The sequence below is a fragment of the Rhinichthys klamathensis genome, unplaced genomic scaffold, assembly GCF_029890125.1.
Source record: "Rhinichthys klamathensis goyatoka isolate OS25496 unplaced genomic scaffold, OSU_Roscu_1.1 h1tg000429l_1, whole genome shotgun sequence".
Taxonomy (NCBI): domain Eukaryota; kingdom Metazoa; phylum Chordata; class Actinopteri; order Cypriniformes; family Leuciscidae; genus Rhinichthys; species Rhinichthys klamathensis.
In genome coordinates this window covers 857,501-871,495 of record NW_026606925.1, presented here as the reverse complement: position 1 = coordinate 871,495, position 13,995 = coordinate 857,501, and the positions used below count along the sequence as shown (strand labels likewise).

Genomic DNA, 13,995 nt, shown 5'->3' with positions numbered 1-13,995 from the left:
TAAAAACTAACCTTAAAATGTCTACTTTTTATGTCATAAAAAGTCATTTATTTATGTCATAATTACGATTGACCAAAGCATAATTTGTTTTTGTGTTTCCTCTCAGGTTTCGGAAACGGACAGGTAAGATGAGGTGACGTCAGTCTTAAGAGCGCGCACGCGCCTGTGATGTGTGTGTGTGATGGGGAAGTGAAACAAACGAACTTCACGATGTGGATTGGAAGCGTCGCCATTCAACAGGGAACTTGGAGAAAACAGCGATGGTCACAAACCTATCATGACATGTTTAAGCTTTAAGACTGTTTAACTGTATCGATTATCGATGGACGCCGGTCAGTTCTGCCGCAGACCGGAAGTGGTTAGTGACGACAGTCTGCAGGGTTTTGTGAAGATCGGTTGCGGGGGATTCGGTCAGATTTACCGGGCCAAACACACGGGATGGGTCATGGATGTGGCGATAAAGCTGCTGCTTTATAAAGACGGGTAAAGTAGATTCTACAGCTGTTTCCAGAGCTTTTCTAGTCAGGGTTTCCCTTGTGACAACATGCCCCGTATGGAGCAACATCCGCTACTGGTCAACTGACCACAGTTTGGCAGGAAGTGGATCCTGGTTACCATTTGCATTACCATATTTACATTTACAAAGACTGTTACATGCTAATAACAGGGTAACCCTGCTAATATTGTAAAGATTAATTGTGTGTTTTGTGTTTTTTGTTTTATTTTTTTGATTATTCTGTATAAACATGTTTGGAAAAATATATAATGATGTATCAGTATTGATGCAGAACAAATTTTTTGGCTTAAAGTGAAATTATGACGTCGACATGTATTTCAGTGCTCTATGAAAATACACAATAAACATGTTAAGCCACACAATCGTTGAGAAATAATAATAATATGTTGGTATTATTGATATGTCGGAAGTCAATTATGACATTAAACGTTACAATTATGATATTTAAAAGTCGAAATAATGAGATAAGTAGTCAATATAATGAGATAAATATGAAATTATGACATGAAGTAATAATTATGAGATAAAAAGTCAAGCTTATGACTGAACAACAATTTCGATCAATCACATTTATTTCAGCGCTCTATGAAAATGCACAATAAACATGTTTAGCCACACAATCTTTGAAAAGTATATAATAATATATCGGTATTGATGCAAAAAAAAAATTGTAATTTTGACATAAAACGTCAAAATTATGATATTAAAATGTCGAAATTATGAGATAAAAAGTCAAATTTTTAGCGCTCTGTGGAAATGCACTCTAAACATGTCTATTATTGTGGAGATGAATTGCGTGTTGTGGTTTACTCCTGTGCCTGCTGTGGTCTGGCTGAGCAGGTCCACGTCCTCCATCCAGAGGGAAGCAGCGCTGATGTTCCAGGGAGGGAACCCCAACGTGATGCGCATCTTCGGCCTGTACGAGGGCCGGCTGGGGGAGTCCCGGCTCCCGCTGCAGTCCGGGCTGGTGATGGAGTTCATGGCCAGGGGCTCGGTGTCCGGGCTCCTGCAGACGCTGGCCGGGCCCCCGCCGTGGCCCCTGGGCTTCCGCATGGCTCATCAGATCGGCCTGGGCATGAACTTCCTCCATCACCTGAGTCCTCCACTGCTGCACCTCGACCTGAAGCCCAGCAACGTGCTCCTCAACCACAGCCTCGACGCCAAGGCCAGTCCACGCCGCTACTGGGGCACTAGAAGCATGTTGAGCCACACAGTCTTACAATATATATATTAAATATATCGGTATTGATGTCAAACTACATTTTTGACTAAAAAAGTCCAAAATATGAGATGAAAAGTCACAATTATGAGATAAAAAGTCGAAATGGCATAAAGACGAAATAATGACATATGCATAGTCATAATTATGAGATAAAAAGTCAAACTTATGACTGAACAAATTTTCTCACGCACATTTATTTCAGCGCTCTATGAAAATGCACTATAAACCTGTTGAGCCACACAGTCTTAAAAAAATTCAATAAAATATCGGTATTGATGTCGAACACATTTTTTTACTTAAAAAGTTAATATTTTTTACATTAAAAATATGAGCTAAAAAGACGAAATGATGAGATGAAAAGTCATAATTATGAGATAAAAAGTCAAAATGACATAAAGATGACATGCATGAAGTCATAATTATGACATTAAAAAGTGAAAAATATGAGATAAAAAGTCAAAATGATGAGATGAAAAGTGAAAAATATGAGATAAAAAGTTGAAATTATGAGATGAAAAGTGAAAAATATGAGATAAAAAGTTGAAATTATGAGATGAAAAGTGAAAAATATGAGATAAAAAGTCGAAATGATGTGATGAAAAGTCAAAATGATGAGATGAAAACAAATTTGACAACAAATTTTATCACAAAAATGTATCACTCTAGGAAAATGCACTATAAACCTGTCGAGCCACACAGTCTTTAAAAAAATTCAATAAAATATCGGTATTGATGTCGAACACATTTTTTACTTAAAAAGTTAATATTTTTTCATTAAAAATATAAGATAAAAAGACGAAATGATGAGATAAAAAGACGAAATGAGATAAAAAGTCGAAATGATGAGATGAAAAGTCATAATTATGAGATAAAAAGTCGAAATGACATAAAGACGAAATTATGACATGCATGAAGTCATAATTATGACATTAAAAAGTCAAAAATATGAGATAAAAAGTGAAAATGGTGAGATGAAAAGTGAAAAATATGAGATAAAAAGTTGAAATTATGAGATGAAAAGTGAAAAATATGAGATAAAAAGTCAAAATGATGTAATGAAAAGTCAAAATGATGAGATGAAAACAAATTTGACTGAACAAATTTTATCACAAAAATGTATCACTCTAGGAAAATGCACTATAAACCTGTCGAGCCACACAGTCTTTAAAAAACAAACAAAATTTTATATCGGTATTGATGTTGAATAAATGTTTTTAATGACTTAAAAACAAATTCGACATCAATACCGATATATAAATTATTTTTTTGCTTATAATGTCAATTATGTCATAAAAAGTCGAATTATGACTTCAATTTTTTTTTAAAAAGTTGAAATTATGACATTGAAATGATGATATTAAAAAGTCAATTATGACATAAAAAGTCAAAATGATGACGTTGAAATTATGAGATAAAAAGACAAATTGAGAAAAAAACTAAATTATGACATACTAACTCATAATTATGAGAACAAAAATCAAGCTTATGCCTGAAGCCCAGAAACGTGCTTCTCAACGACAGCCATTCGTTTATTACTTAAAGCTCACTTGAAGTTCTTCGATACCACATCAAAAACTACCAGCCCAACTGATGAAGTTCAAACATTATTTAAAATAAGTGAACGGTCATGCACAAATTACAAGCAGAGATGAACACTAAATAACAAAGTTACAAAGTCTAACAGTAGTAATCGGGTACAGAAATGAATAATTAAGCGTAAATGTAAAATAACACTATTTGTTCACTGTAGAAATTAAATATAGTTAAAAGGTTGAGATGGATTATCATGATTAATACCGTTCCCAATTATAAAAAATCCTATCCCAGGACATTAATATAATCCCGCGGTGACTAAAGAGCCTATCCTTTAGTCGTGTCCTCAAGAGTTAGGTGATCAGTCTATTCGTATTCTATTATAAAATAATAGATTTCCCCTTTATATTATAAGTCTACCTTTTGTGGTACTCTTCAACCGTGTTTGCACTATAACAACTTGTCATACATATATCCCATACATGTATACATGTTACATGCTGCCTCTTAGGCTAGGCTGTTTGATCAACCACATCTCCCAGTGATTATTCTTATCTTGCTCACCCTCTGGTGTCGTTCTCTCCAGATCCAGCTAGAAGAATGTGACTCGCACTCAATGATCCAAGGTCCAGTCAGATGATTATAATAAATGTTTTACAGAATTCATTAAAATAATCAAATGAAAAGGAATACTTGTTACAGATCATAAATGAGTACTAACTAACAGATAGATACTAGCTAGGCTTGAAGCTTCTTGCCTTTTGACAACTGCTGGTGTGTCAGCTAAAAGGTTTTAATTTCGTCTAATGTAATAATTATGACAGTGGAAATTGACAAAAAGTTGAAATTATGACAAACTAAGTGATAATTTTGGCTTTTATATAATAGTTATATTGAGAATATTATAATTATGTGTTTGGGGCATGGATTTTAATGGCAAGACTTTTGTTTTTGTAATCAGGCTCTCAAAAATGATAAAAAAATTGATTTATCGGCAAATATATCGGTTATCGGCTTTCAAATATAAAGAATTATCGGTTATCGGCTTTCAAATAAAAATAATTATCGGTTATCGGCTTTCAGGCTTTAAACATAAAGAATTATCGGCTTACAAATATAAAGAATTATCGGTTATCAGCTTTCAGGCTTTCAAATATAAAGAATTATCGGTTATCGGCTTTCAAATATAGAGAATTATCGGTTATCGGCTTTCAAATATAAAGAATTATCGGTTATCGGCTTACAAATATAAAGAATTATCGGCTTTCAGGCTTTCAAATATAAAGAATTATCGGTTATCGGCTTTCAAATATAAAGAATAATTAGTTATCTGCTTTCAAATATAAAGAATTATCGGTTATCTGCTTTCAAATATAAAGAATTATTGGTTTCAGGCTATCAAATATAAAGAATTATCGGTTATCGGCTTTCAAATATAAAGAATAATTAGTTATCTGCTTTCAAATATAAAGAATTATCAGTTATCGGCTTTCAAATATAAAGAATAATTAGTTATCTGCTTTCAAATATAAAGAATTATCGGTTATCGGCTTTCAGGCTTTCAAATATAAAGAATTATCGGTTTCAGGCTATCAAATATAAAGAATTATCGGTTATCGGCTTTCAAATATAAAGAATTATCGGTTATCTGCTTTCAAATATAAAGAATTATCGGTTATCTGCTTTCAAATATAAAGAATTATTGGTTTCAGGCTATCAAATATAAAGAATTATCGGTTATCGGCTTTCAAATATAAAGAATTATCGGTTATCGGCTTTCAAATATAAGAATTATCGGTTATTTCTTTCAATTATAAAGAATTATCAGTTATCGGCCAAAATTTTCATATCGGTGAATTATTTATCATTACTTAATGCATTAACTAACATAAAAAGTAATGCATGTATCCTTATAGGGAAGAAATGAGCTAATAATGTCTGTTTTTGTTTACAGCTGTGAAAAGTGATGAAATTGTTATAAAAGCTTAAATGTCTGATTCGTTTACACAAATCATGTTTTTAATTTAGTGCAGAATGCTGAGTTTAAGTGTTAAGAGTAATCCTGTAGCGTGATGTAAACCCTCCACATGTCTTTGCTGATGAGTGCTTCCGTGGGCAGGTTCAGGATGGTATCATCGTCACCAGGACTAGCTTTAGCAGATTCTGGCGTTATGTAACGCTGTGTGTCGTCTGCAGATCACAGACTTCGGCTTGTCCCGAGTGGCTCGCAGCGTGTCGAAGTGTTCGGGAGAGCGAGAGGAGGACGAGGGAGGAACGCTGATCTACATGCCTCCTGAAGCACTGCAGTCCGTCAACTACAAGCCCAGCACAGCCTCCGATGTCTACAGGTACCACAGACATCCGACCGCGATACCACCTCAACATCGCCCCACAACACCTCGTCCCTTTATAAATATATTGGTCTTTTGCAATTTATGTGCATATATATATATATATATCTTTTTTGTTCTTTTGCAATGTATGTACTAGAGCCCGACCGATATATCGGCGGGCCGATATTATCGGCCGATTTTAGGCATTTTCCTAACTATCGGTATCGGCATTTATAATGGCCGATAAATGAATATTTAAAAAAATGCGGGTGCGGTGATTCATGTAAGGGTGGCGCTGCCAATAAAGCACCTAAAAGCTGTCACAAGAACTGGCAAAAGTAATGATTATGAATACAACAAATATAGCAAGGAGACATTTTAATTGTTTATTAATAAACAAGTGTTTTCAGTCAGTGTCAGCCAAAGATGAAGTTGACGATGCTGACTCGCGATCTTCAGTGAACGCGCGCCAGAGAGAAATGCACATTTCATACGATTACATGAGTCTGTCTGTCTTTCGTTTTGAATTGTTTTGTTTAAAAGTAGACATTTCAATATAGATATATTTCAATTCTCAGGTCTATACGCTGAGTTTCGGTTCATGAGACGAGCTCCAGTTCACCCGCAGGCGCCTCCGTGTCGAGATTATCTATCGTCTGCTAAATTTACTTCTTATAAATTAAATCCAGGCAAATGGCTGAGGAAACATTGATTAAAATTAAGATACAATTAATACAAAACGAAATTCACTTTGAAACGAAAGGTTTTGTGCTTTCTGTTTGATGTCTATGTGAAAGTTTCAAAGCATTAGTGCCGCTTTCAGAGCGCTCACGTCCGTAGTGCTGAACTGTCGCGTCTGTAACATTGTTTTTTCCTCATAAATGCGAACACGAAAAATAAAATAAAATAAAATGAATATTTTATGTAACCTGTGGAGACTGAGAGCCAACCCTCTTCATCCGGTGGGTAGTAGCCTACTTGTGATTTGCGCAGTGTAATTCACAGAATTGATTTCTCTGCTACAAGCCTGTCACGTATTGTGTGAGCTTGTGACTATTGCAAGCGCGCAGCTGAGAAGTCCTGATTATATTGTCTGCTATATTTAGGCCTACTTCTTATTTATTAAGGCAATTGGTTGATGAAACATTGATTAAAATGCGTGGCGCGAGCGATCTCCGACAGTAAACTGATTCTGCTTTGTCTAGGGTAAACAGCTGTTGCGACGCGAGCAGTAACGGCCGCGTCCGGTGTAGACACAGTGTTAAAGCTCATTCTGCCTGATAACGCTACGTTACAACATCAAGCAATATTCCAAAAATGTATATAATTATAACACTTTATATAGGGCCATTTTGCATTAAGAGTAGCCTAGTTTCACGTTTAGTACATTTTGCTTACTAATTATTTAAAATAGTATAAAAGTACTGTACATATGTAATTAAAAATGTTTTCATTATGATATTATTAATTTTACTTTAGTAAAAAGATCTGAGTTCTTCCTCCACTGGTAGAGATTAGAGGAATTAAGAGTAAAAATAGAAGATAATAAGGTTTTGTCAGTGACACTTTTTATATATTTATTGATACAAGTTATGACTAAATTAAAAGACAAAGTCGTCATTAGTGAAGATTATGCAACAGTATTTAGAATAGAATATAATATAATATAACATGCAATGCAAACTAGTTTGGTTACAGCTCAGCTGTATAATTCTCATTATATCATTCCCCCTGCCTCCATTACATATCTGTGTCACACAAGTGTTTGATTACCACATTTGAGTGATCATTGCAAAACGTGTTTATAAAATATATTTATTCTGTTTATAGCTACTGTGTAAAATACCCATCAAAAGTTTGTACACACCAATAGGAAAGTGTCCAAACTTTTGACTGGTATATTGTACTATAATACACATAAATAATATTGCTACTGTATTATAATATACACATAAATAATATCGGCCGATATATCGGTATCAGGCTTTTTTTACTCCCTAATATCGGTATCGGCATCGGGCCCCAAAAATCCATATCGGTCGGGCTCTAGTATGTACATATATATGTATATACTGTGTATATATATATATATTTTTGCTCTTTTGCAATTTATGTGCATATATGTGTGTGTATATATATATTTTTTTTGCAATTTATGTGCATATATATATATATATTTTTTTTTTGTTCTTTTGCAATTTATGTACATATATATGTGTGTGTGTATAAATATATATATTTTTTTTCCTTCTTTTTTTCATCTTCTCTCAACAACCTCACCATCTCTACTAGATAATTTAAACTTTTTCCTTTCTTTTTTTTTTTCTTATTACATCTTTGATTATTACTATTGCAGTAACACTTTACAATAAGGGCTCATTAGATAACATTAGCTAATGTATTAACATGAACTAACCATGAGCAATACATGTGTTACAGTATTTGGTAATGTTAGTTGATAAAAATAAAGCTGTTCATTGTTCGTTCATGTTAGTTCACAGTGCATTAACTAATGTTAACAAGATTTTAATTAAGTATTAGTAAATGTTGATGTAAAACAAAGATTAATAAATGCTGTATAAGTGCAGTTCATTATTAGTATATATATATATACACTCACCTAAAGGATTATTAGGAACACCTGTTCAATTTCTCATTAATGCAATTATCTAATCAACCAATCACATGGCAGTTGCTTCAATGCATTTAGGGGTGTGGTCCTGGTCAAGACAATCTCCTGAACTCCAAACTGAATGTCAGAATGGGAAAGAAAGGTGATTTAAGCAATTTTGAGCGTGGCATGGTTGTTGGTGCCAGACGGGCCGGTCTGAGTATTTGACAATCTGCTCAGTTACTGGGATTTTCACGCACAACCATTTCTAGGGTTTACAAAGAATGGTGTGAAAAGGGAAAAACATCCAGTATGCGGCAGTCCTGTGGGCGAAAATGCCTTGTTGATGCTGGAGGTCAGAGGAGAATGGGCCGACTGATTCAAGCTGATAGAAGAGCAACTTTGACTGAAATAACCACTCGTTACAACCGAGGTATGCAGCAAAGCATTTGTGAAGCCACAACACGCACAACCTTGAGGCGGATGGGCTACAACAGCAGAAGACCCCACCGGGTACCACTCATCTCCACTACAAATAGGAAAAAGAGGCTACAATTTCCAAAAGCTCACCAAAATTGGACAGTTGAAGACTGGAAAAATTTTGCCTGGTCTGATGAGTCTCGATTTCTGTTGAGACATTCAGATGGTAGAGTCAGAATTTGGCGTAAACAGAATGAGAACATGGATCCATCATGTCTTGTTACCACTGTGCAGGCTGGTGGTGGTGGTGTAATGGTGTGGGGGATGTTTTCTTGGCACACTTTAGGCCCCTTAGTGCCAATTGGGCATCGTTTAAATGCCACGGCCTACCTGAGCATTGTTTCTGACTATGTCCATCCCTTTATGGCCACCATGTACCCATCCTCTGATGGCTACTTCCAGCAGGATAATGCACCATGTCACAAAGCTCGAATCATTTCAAATTGGTTTCTTGAACATGACAATGAGTTCACTGTACTAAAATGGCCCCCACAGTCACCAGATCTCAACCCAATAGAGCATCTTTGGGATGTGGTGGAACGGGAGCTTCGTGCCCTGGATGTGCATCCCACAAATCTCCATCAACTGCAAGATGCTGTCCTATCAATATGGGCCAACATTTCTAAAGAATGCTTTCAGCACCTTGTTGTATCAATGCCACGTAGAATTAAGGCAGTTCTGAAGGCGAAAGGGGGTCAAACACAGTATTAGTATGGTGTTCCTAATAATCCTTTAGGTGAGTGTATATACTAATACAGTGCTTAGAATAAGTGAACCCATGCTAAAGTTGACTATAATAAATCATCTTTTGGAAATTGATCTTAATGCCTTAATTTTAAAAAATGTGGAAAAATCCAACTTTTAAGGACACTAATTTTCTTTGTGAATGAATAATGTATCGTAAGTAAATAAATATCATCACACACCCTTCACCACACCTAGAGTCGGCATGGGTTTATTTCAGTTAGCCTAATCGCTGTTGATTAGCATTGAGAGATGATCTTATGGAAAGTTCCCCATGCCGATCTCCTAGCCAACATTTATTTATTTACGATATATTATTCATTCTCAAAGAAAGTTGGTGTCCTTAAAGCTTGGATTTTTCCACATTTTTTCAAATTAAGGCATTAAGATCAATTTCTAAAAGATGATTTATTATTCCTCTTTTTAGTCAACTTTAGAATGGGAGTGTTCACTTATGCTGAGCACTGTATTAGTATATATATATTAAAGAGCATTGTTCTACATGTATATTAGGAAACTTATAATCGAGATATACACATACTCAGCACAATTCACATAATTATACGTACATCCTATTTTCTGTTTTATGTGTTTTGTATTGATGGTATCATCTATGTATTTTTATCTTATGTTCTGCTTTAATAATAATAATAAAGAGAAAAAAACTAGAGATTAAAGCTTAGTTTACGTCAGCCTCCCCGAAACCTCGCCCACCAAACCCACGGCAGCCAATCAGAAGTCAGATGATGTGATTGACAGGCAGAGAGTGTTTTCTGAGCAAGCACTAGTATTATGACTGAATGTAATGTGTGTCTTGTGAATGTTTGTTCTCCAGTTACGGTGTCCTGCTGTGGTCAATCATCACTGGGAAGGAGCCGTACGGCGGTGAGCATCACGAGCCACTCTTTCCCCTCCACACACACACACACATCGGCTTTCAAATATTAAAAATTATCGGTTATCGGCTTTCAAATATAAAGAATGATCGGTTATCGGCTTTCAAATATAAAGAATGATCGGTTATCGGCTTTCAAATATAAAGAATTATCGGTTATCGGCTTTCAAATATAAAGAACTATCGGTTATCGGCTTTCAAATATAAAGAACTATCGGTTATCGGCTTTCAAATATAAAGAACTATCAGTTATCGGCTTTCAAATATAAAGAACTATCGGTTATCGGCTTTCAAATATAAAGAACTATCGGTTATCGGCTTTCAAATATAAAGAACTATCGGTTATCGGCTTTCAAATATAAAGAACTATCGGTTATCGGCTTTCAAATATAAAGAACTATCGGTTATCGGCTTTCAAATATAAAGAACTATCGGTTATCGGTTATCGGCTTTCAAATATAAAGAACTATCGGTTATCGGCTTTCAAATATAAAGAATTATCGGTTATCGGCTTTCAAATATAAAGAACTATCGGTTATCGGCTTTCAAATATAAAGAACTATCGGTTATCGGCTTTCAAATATAAAGAATGATCGGTTATCGGTAGGGGTGTGACGAGACGCTTATCTCACGAGACGAGACTAGACACGAGATTGAGTTCACGAGAACGAGACGAGACGAGATTTTTGCACAATTTTTCAGAAATCCTCAATGACTAAATTCATGACTGGAAAAATAGTATGCAGGTGCATTTTGCAATTTTTTAACTAATAATCTTCTAATGCATGTCATTTCAGGTCTACTTTATGAGTATGAATTATCAAATGCATTGAAAGAAAACAATATACAAGCACTGTAAAAGGTGTTTATTGACTGGCTTTTCTCCTGTTTGATTTCACATGAGTCTCTTCAGACCTTACTGTACATGTAAGAGCTTTCAGAACTTCTGATTGAGGCTGTGTGTGACCTAACTGAACTCATTGAAGTCTGAAGTGCAAACAATAAGTGCAAGTGCAACCATAATCAAAGTTAGCACACAGACTCTTTATAATTGTTTTGAAATTGCTGTTTTATTTTTCACCAGCAGTTATAGGGTTAATATGGCGAGTTCGGAAAAGGTAGAGAGAAACGAGGCTGGTGTGTTTGTCTCTATGTTGTTCTTGTGTTCCGATTTAAGTTCAGAAACAGAGCCTCCTATGTCTGTTGCCCTTAAGACATTACAGTGCTCTCTAAATATTCGAAGTGCAAACAGAGACCATAGCCGCAAATAAACAGTCCAGAGATGGGTATTGGGAGACGGACAATGAAGCCTAATTTGTGCGCAATGCACATCAGGGAGCTTGCGTTTTACTTTCAAATTGGTGATCGCGCGTGTATAGGGAGCAGCGGTGCTGAGCTGCATTTTACAAGATAAGACATTTATCAGACGTTTAGTCTATGTTGCGCAACGAATCCTCCGCCATCGTCACGCGATCAGTGAACTGTGATTCGTGCTGCACTGATTGCAACGGCAACTCGTGCTGGATGAGCAGAGCAGACTTTTACATTCGTTTATAATGGTTATTATTTATTATAAAAACAGCAAAACGATAGTTTAGGCGAATGTCAGTGTACAGTAGCGGTGGAATATTGTATTGTAATCTCACCCTCACGCTCAGTCATGGCGAGATCGCGAGACAGCTTTTCAATCAACGGGAAATCTTGTCATATTTTAGTCTCGCGAGATCTCGTGGCACGAGATCTCGTCACACCCCTAGTTATCGGCTTTCAAATATAAAGAATTATCGGTTATCGACTTTCAAATATAAAGAATTATCGGTTATCGGCTTTCAAATATAAAGAATGATCGGTTATCGGCTTTCAAATATAACAAATTATCGGTTATTGCTTTCAAATATAAAGAATGATCGGTTATCGGCTTTCAAATATAAAAAATTATCGGTTATCGGCTTTCAAATATAAAGAATGATCGGTTATCGGCTTTCAAATATAAAAAATTATCGGTTATCGGCTTTCAAATATAAAGAATTATCGGTTATCGGCTTTAAAATATAAAGAACGATCGGTTATCGGCTTTCAAATATAAAGAATTATCGGTTATTGCTTTCAAATATAAAGAATGATCGGTTATCGGCTTTCAAATATAAAAAAATATTGGTTATCGGCTTTCAATTATAAAAAATGATCGGTTATTGCTTTCAAATATAAAGAATGATCGGTTATCGGCTTTCAAATATAAAAAATTATCGGTTATCGGCTTTCAAATATAAAGAATTATCGGTTATCGGCAAATATAAAGAATTATCGGTTATCCGCTTTAAAATATAAAGAATTATCGGTTATCGACTTTCAAATATAAAGAATTATTGGTTATTGCTTTCAAATATAAAAAATTATCGGTTATAGGCTTTCAAATATAAAGAATTATCGGTTATCGGCTTTCAAATATAAAGAATGATCGGTTATCGGCTTTCAAATATAAAGAATTATCGGTTACTGCTTTCAAATATAAAGAATGATCGGTTATGGTTATCGGCTTTCAAATATAAAGAATTATCGGTTATTGCTTTCAAATATAAAGAATGATCGGTTATCGGCTTTCAAATATAAAAAATGATCGGTTATCGGCTTTCAAATATAGAGAATTATCGGTTATCGGCAAATATAAAGAATTATCGGTTATCGGCTTTCAAATATAAAAAATTATCGGTTATCGGCTTTCAAATATAAAGAATTACCGGTTATCGGCAAATATAAAGAATTATCGGTTATCGGCTTTAAAATATAAAGAATTATCGGTTATCGACTTTCAAATATAAAGAATTATTGGTTATTGCTTTCAAATATAAAAAACTATCGGTTATCGGCTTTCAAATATAAAGAATTATCGGTTATCGGCTTTCAAATATAAAGAATTATCGGTTACCGGCTTTCAAATATAAAGAATGATCGGTTATCGGCTTTCAAATATAAAGAATTATCGGTTATTGCTTTCAAATATAAAGAATGATTGGTTATGGTTATCGGCTTTCAAATATAAAGAATTATCGGTTATTTCTTTCAAATATAAAGAATGATCGGTTATCGGCTTTCAAATATAAAAAATTATCGGTTATCGGCTTTCAAATATAGAGAATTATCGGTTATCGGCAAATATGAAGAATTATCGGTTATCGGCTTTCAAATATAAAAAATTATCGGTTATCGGCTTTCAAATATAAAGAATTATCGGTTATTGCTTTCAAATATAAAGAATTATCAGTTATCGGCTTACAAATATAAAGAATTATCGGTTATCTGCTTTTACACACACACACACGCACAGCAGTGTCATCATCGGTGTGTGTGTCCAGGCGCGGTGTCCAGTCTGGTGCGGTTCCGCATCCCTCAGGGCGACCGGCCGGACCTGAGCCTGATCGACCCCAGCGGGGCGGCGGGACTGGGGGAACTGGTTAGGCTCATGAGGAGCTGCTGGGACCAGGACGCCGCCAGCAGGCCATCCTTCCTCGGTCAGCCTCAGCACACTCTTATTGCCCATTTAAAGCACATTTAGATATATTTATGTAGTTTAGTAGTGTGTTTTTTTACACTGTTTTTCTTTTTCATTTAAATTATGTGTTATTTAGTTGTATCATATTTATTTGTTTTATTCTTGTATAA

The 13,995-nt window shown here is 35.1% G+C and overlaps 1 protein-coding gene across 1 annotated transcript in view; it reads left to right on the top strand.

The window, feature by feature from the left end:
- The first annotated feature begins 174 nt into the window (after nucleotides 1–174).
- The window catches only part of ripk3 (receptor-interacting serine-threonine kinase 3), a 26,038-nt gene continuing 12,217 nt past the window's right edge, over nucleotides 175–13,995 (top strand). Inside the window, exons 1-5 of the mRNA XM_056235715.1 lie at nucleotides 175–483; nucleotides 1,358–1,682; nucleotides 5,469–5,620; nucleotides 10,276–10,325; nucleotides 13,689–13,844. Coding sequence (XP_056091690.1) covers nucleotides 323–483; nucleotides 1,358–1,682; nucleotides 5,469–5,620; nucleotides 10,276–10,325; nucleotides 13,689–13,844 — 844 coding nt within the window. The 5' untranslated portion in view covers nucleotides 175–322. The remainder of the gene's footprint in view (nucleotides 484–1,357; nucleotides 1,683–5,468; nucleotides 5,621–10,275; nucleotides 10,326–13,688; nucleotides 13,845–13,995) is intronic.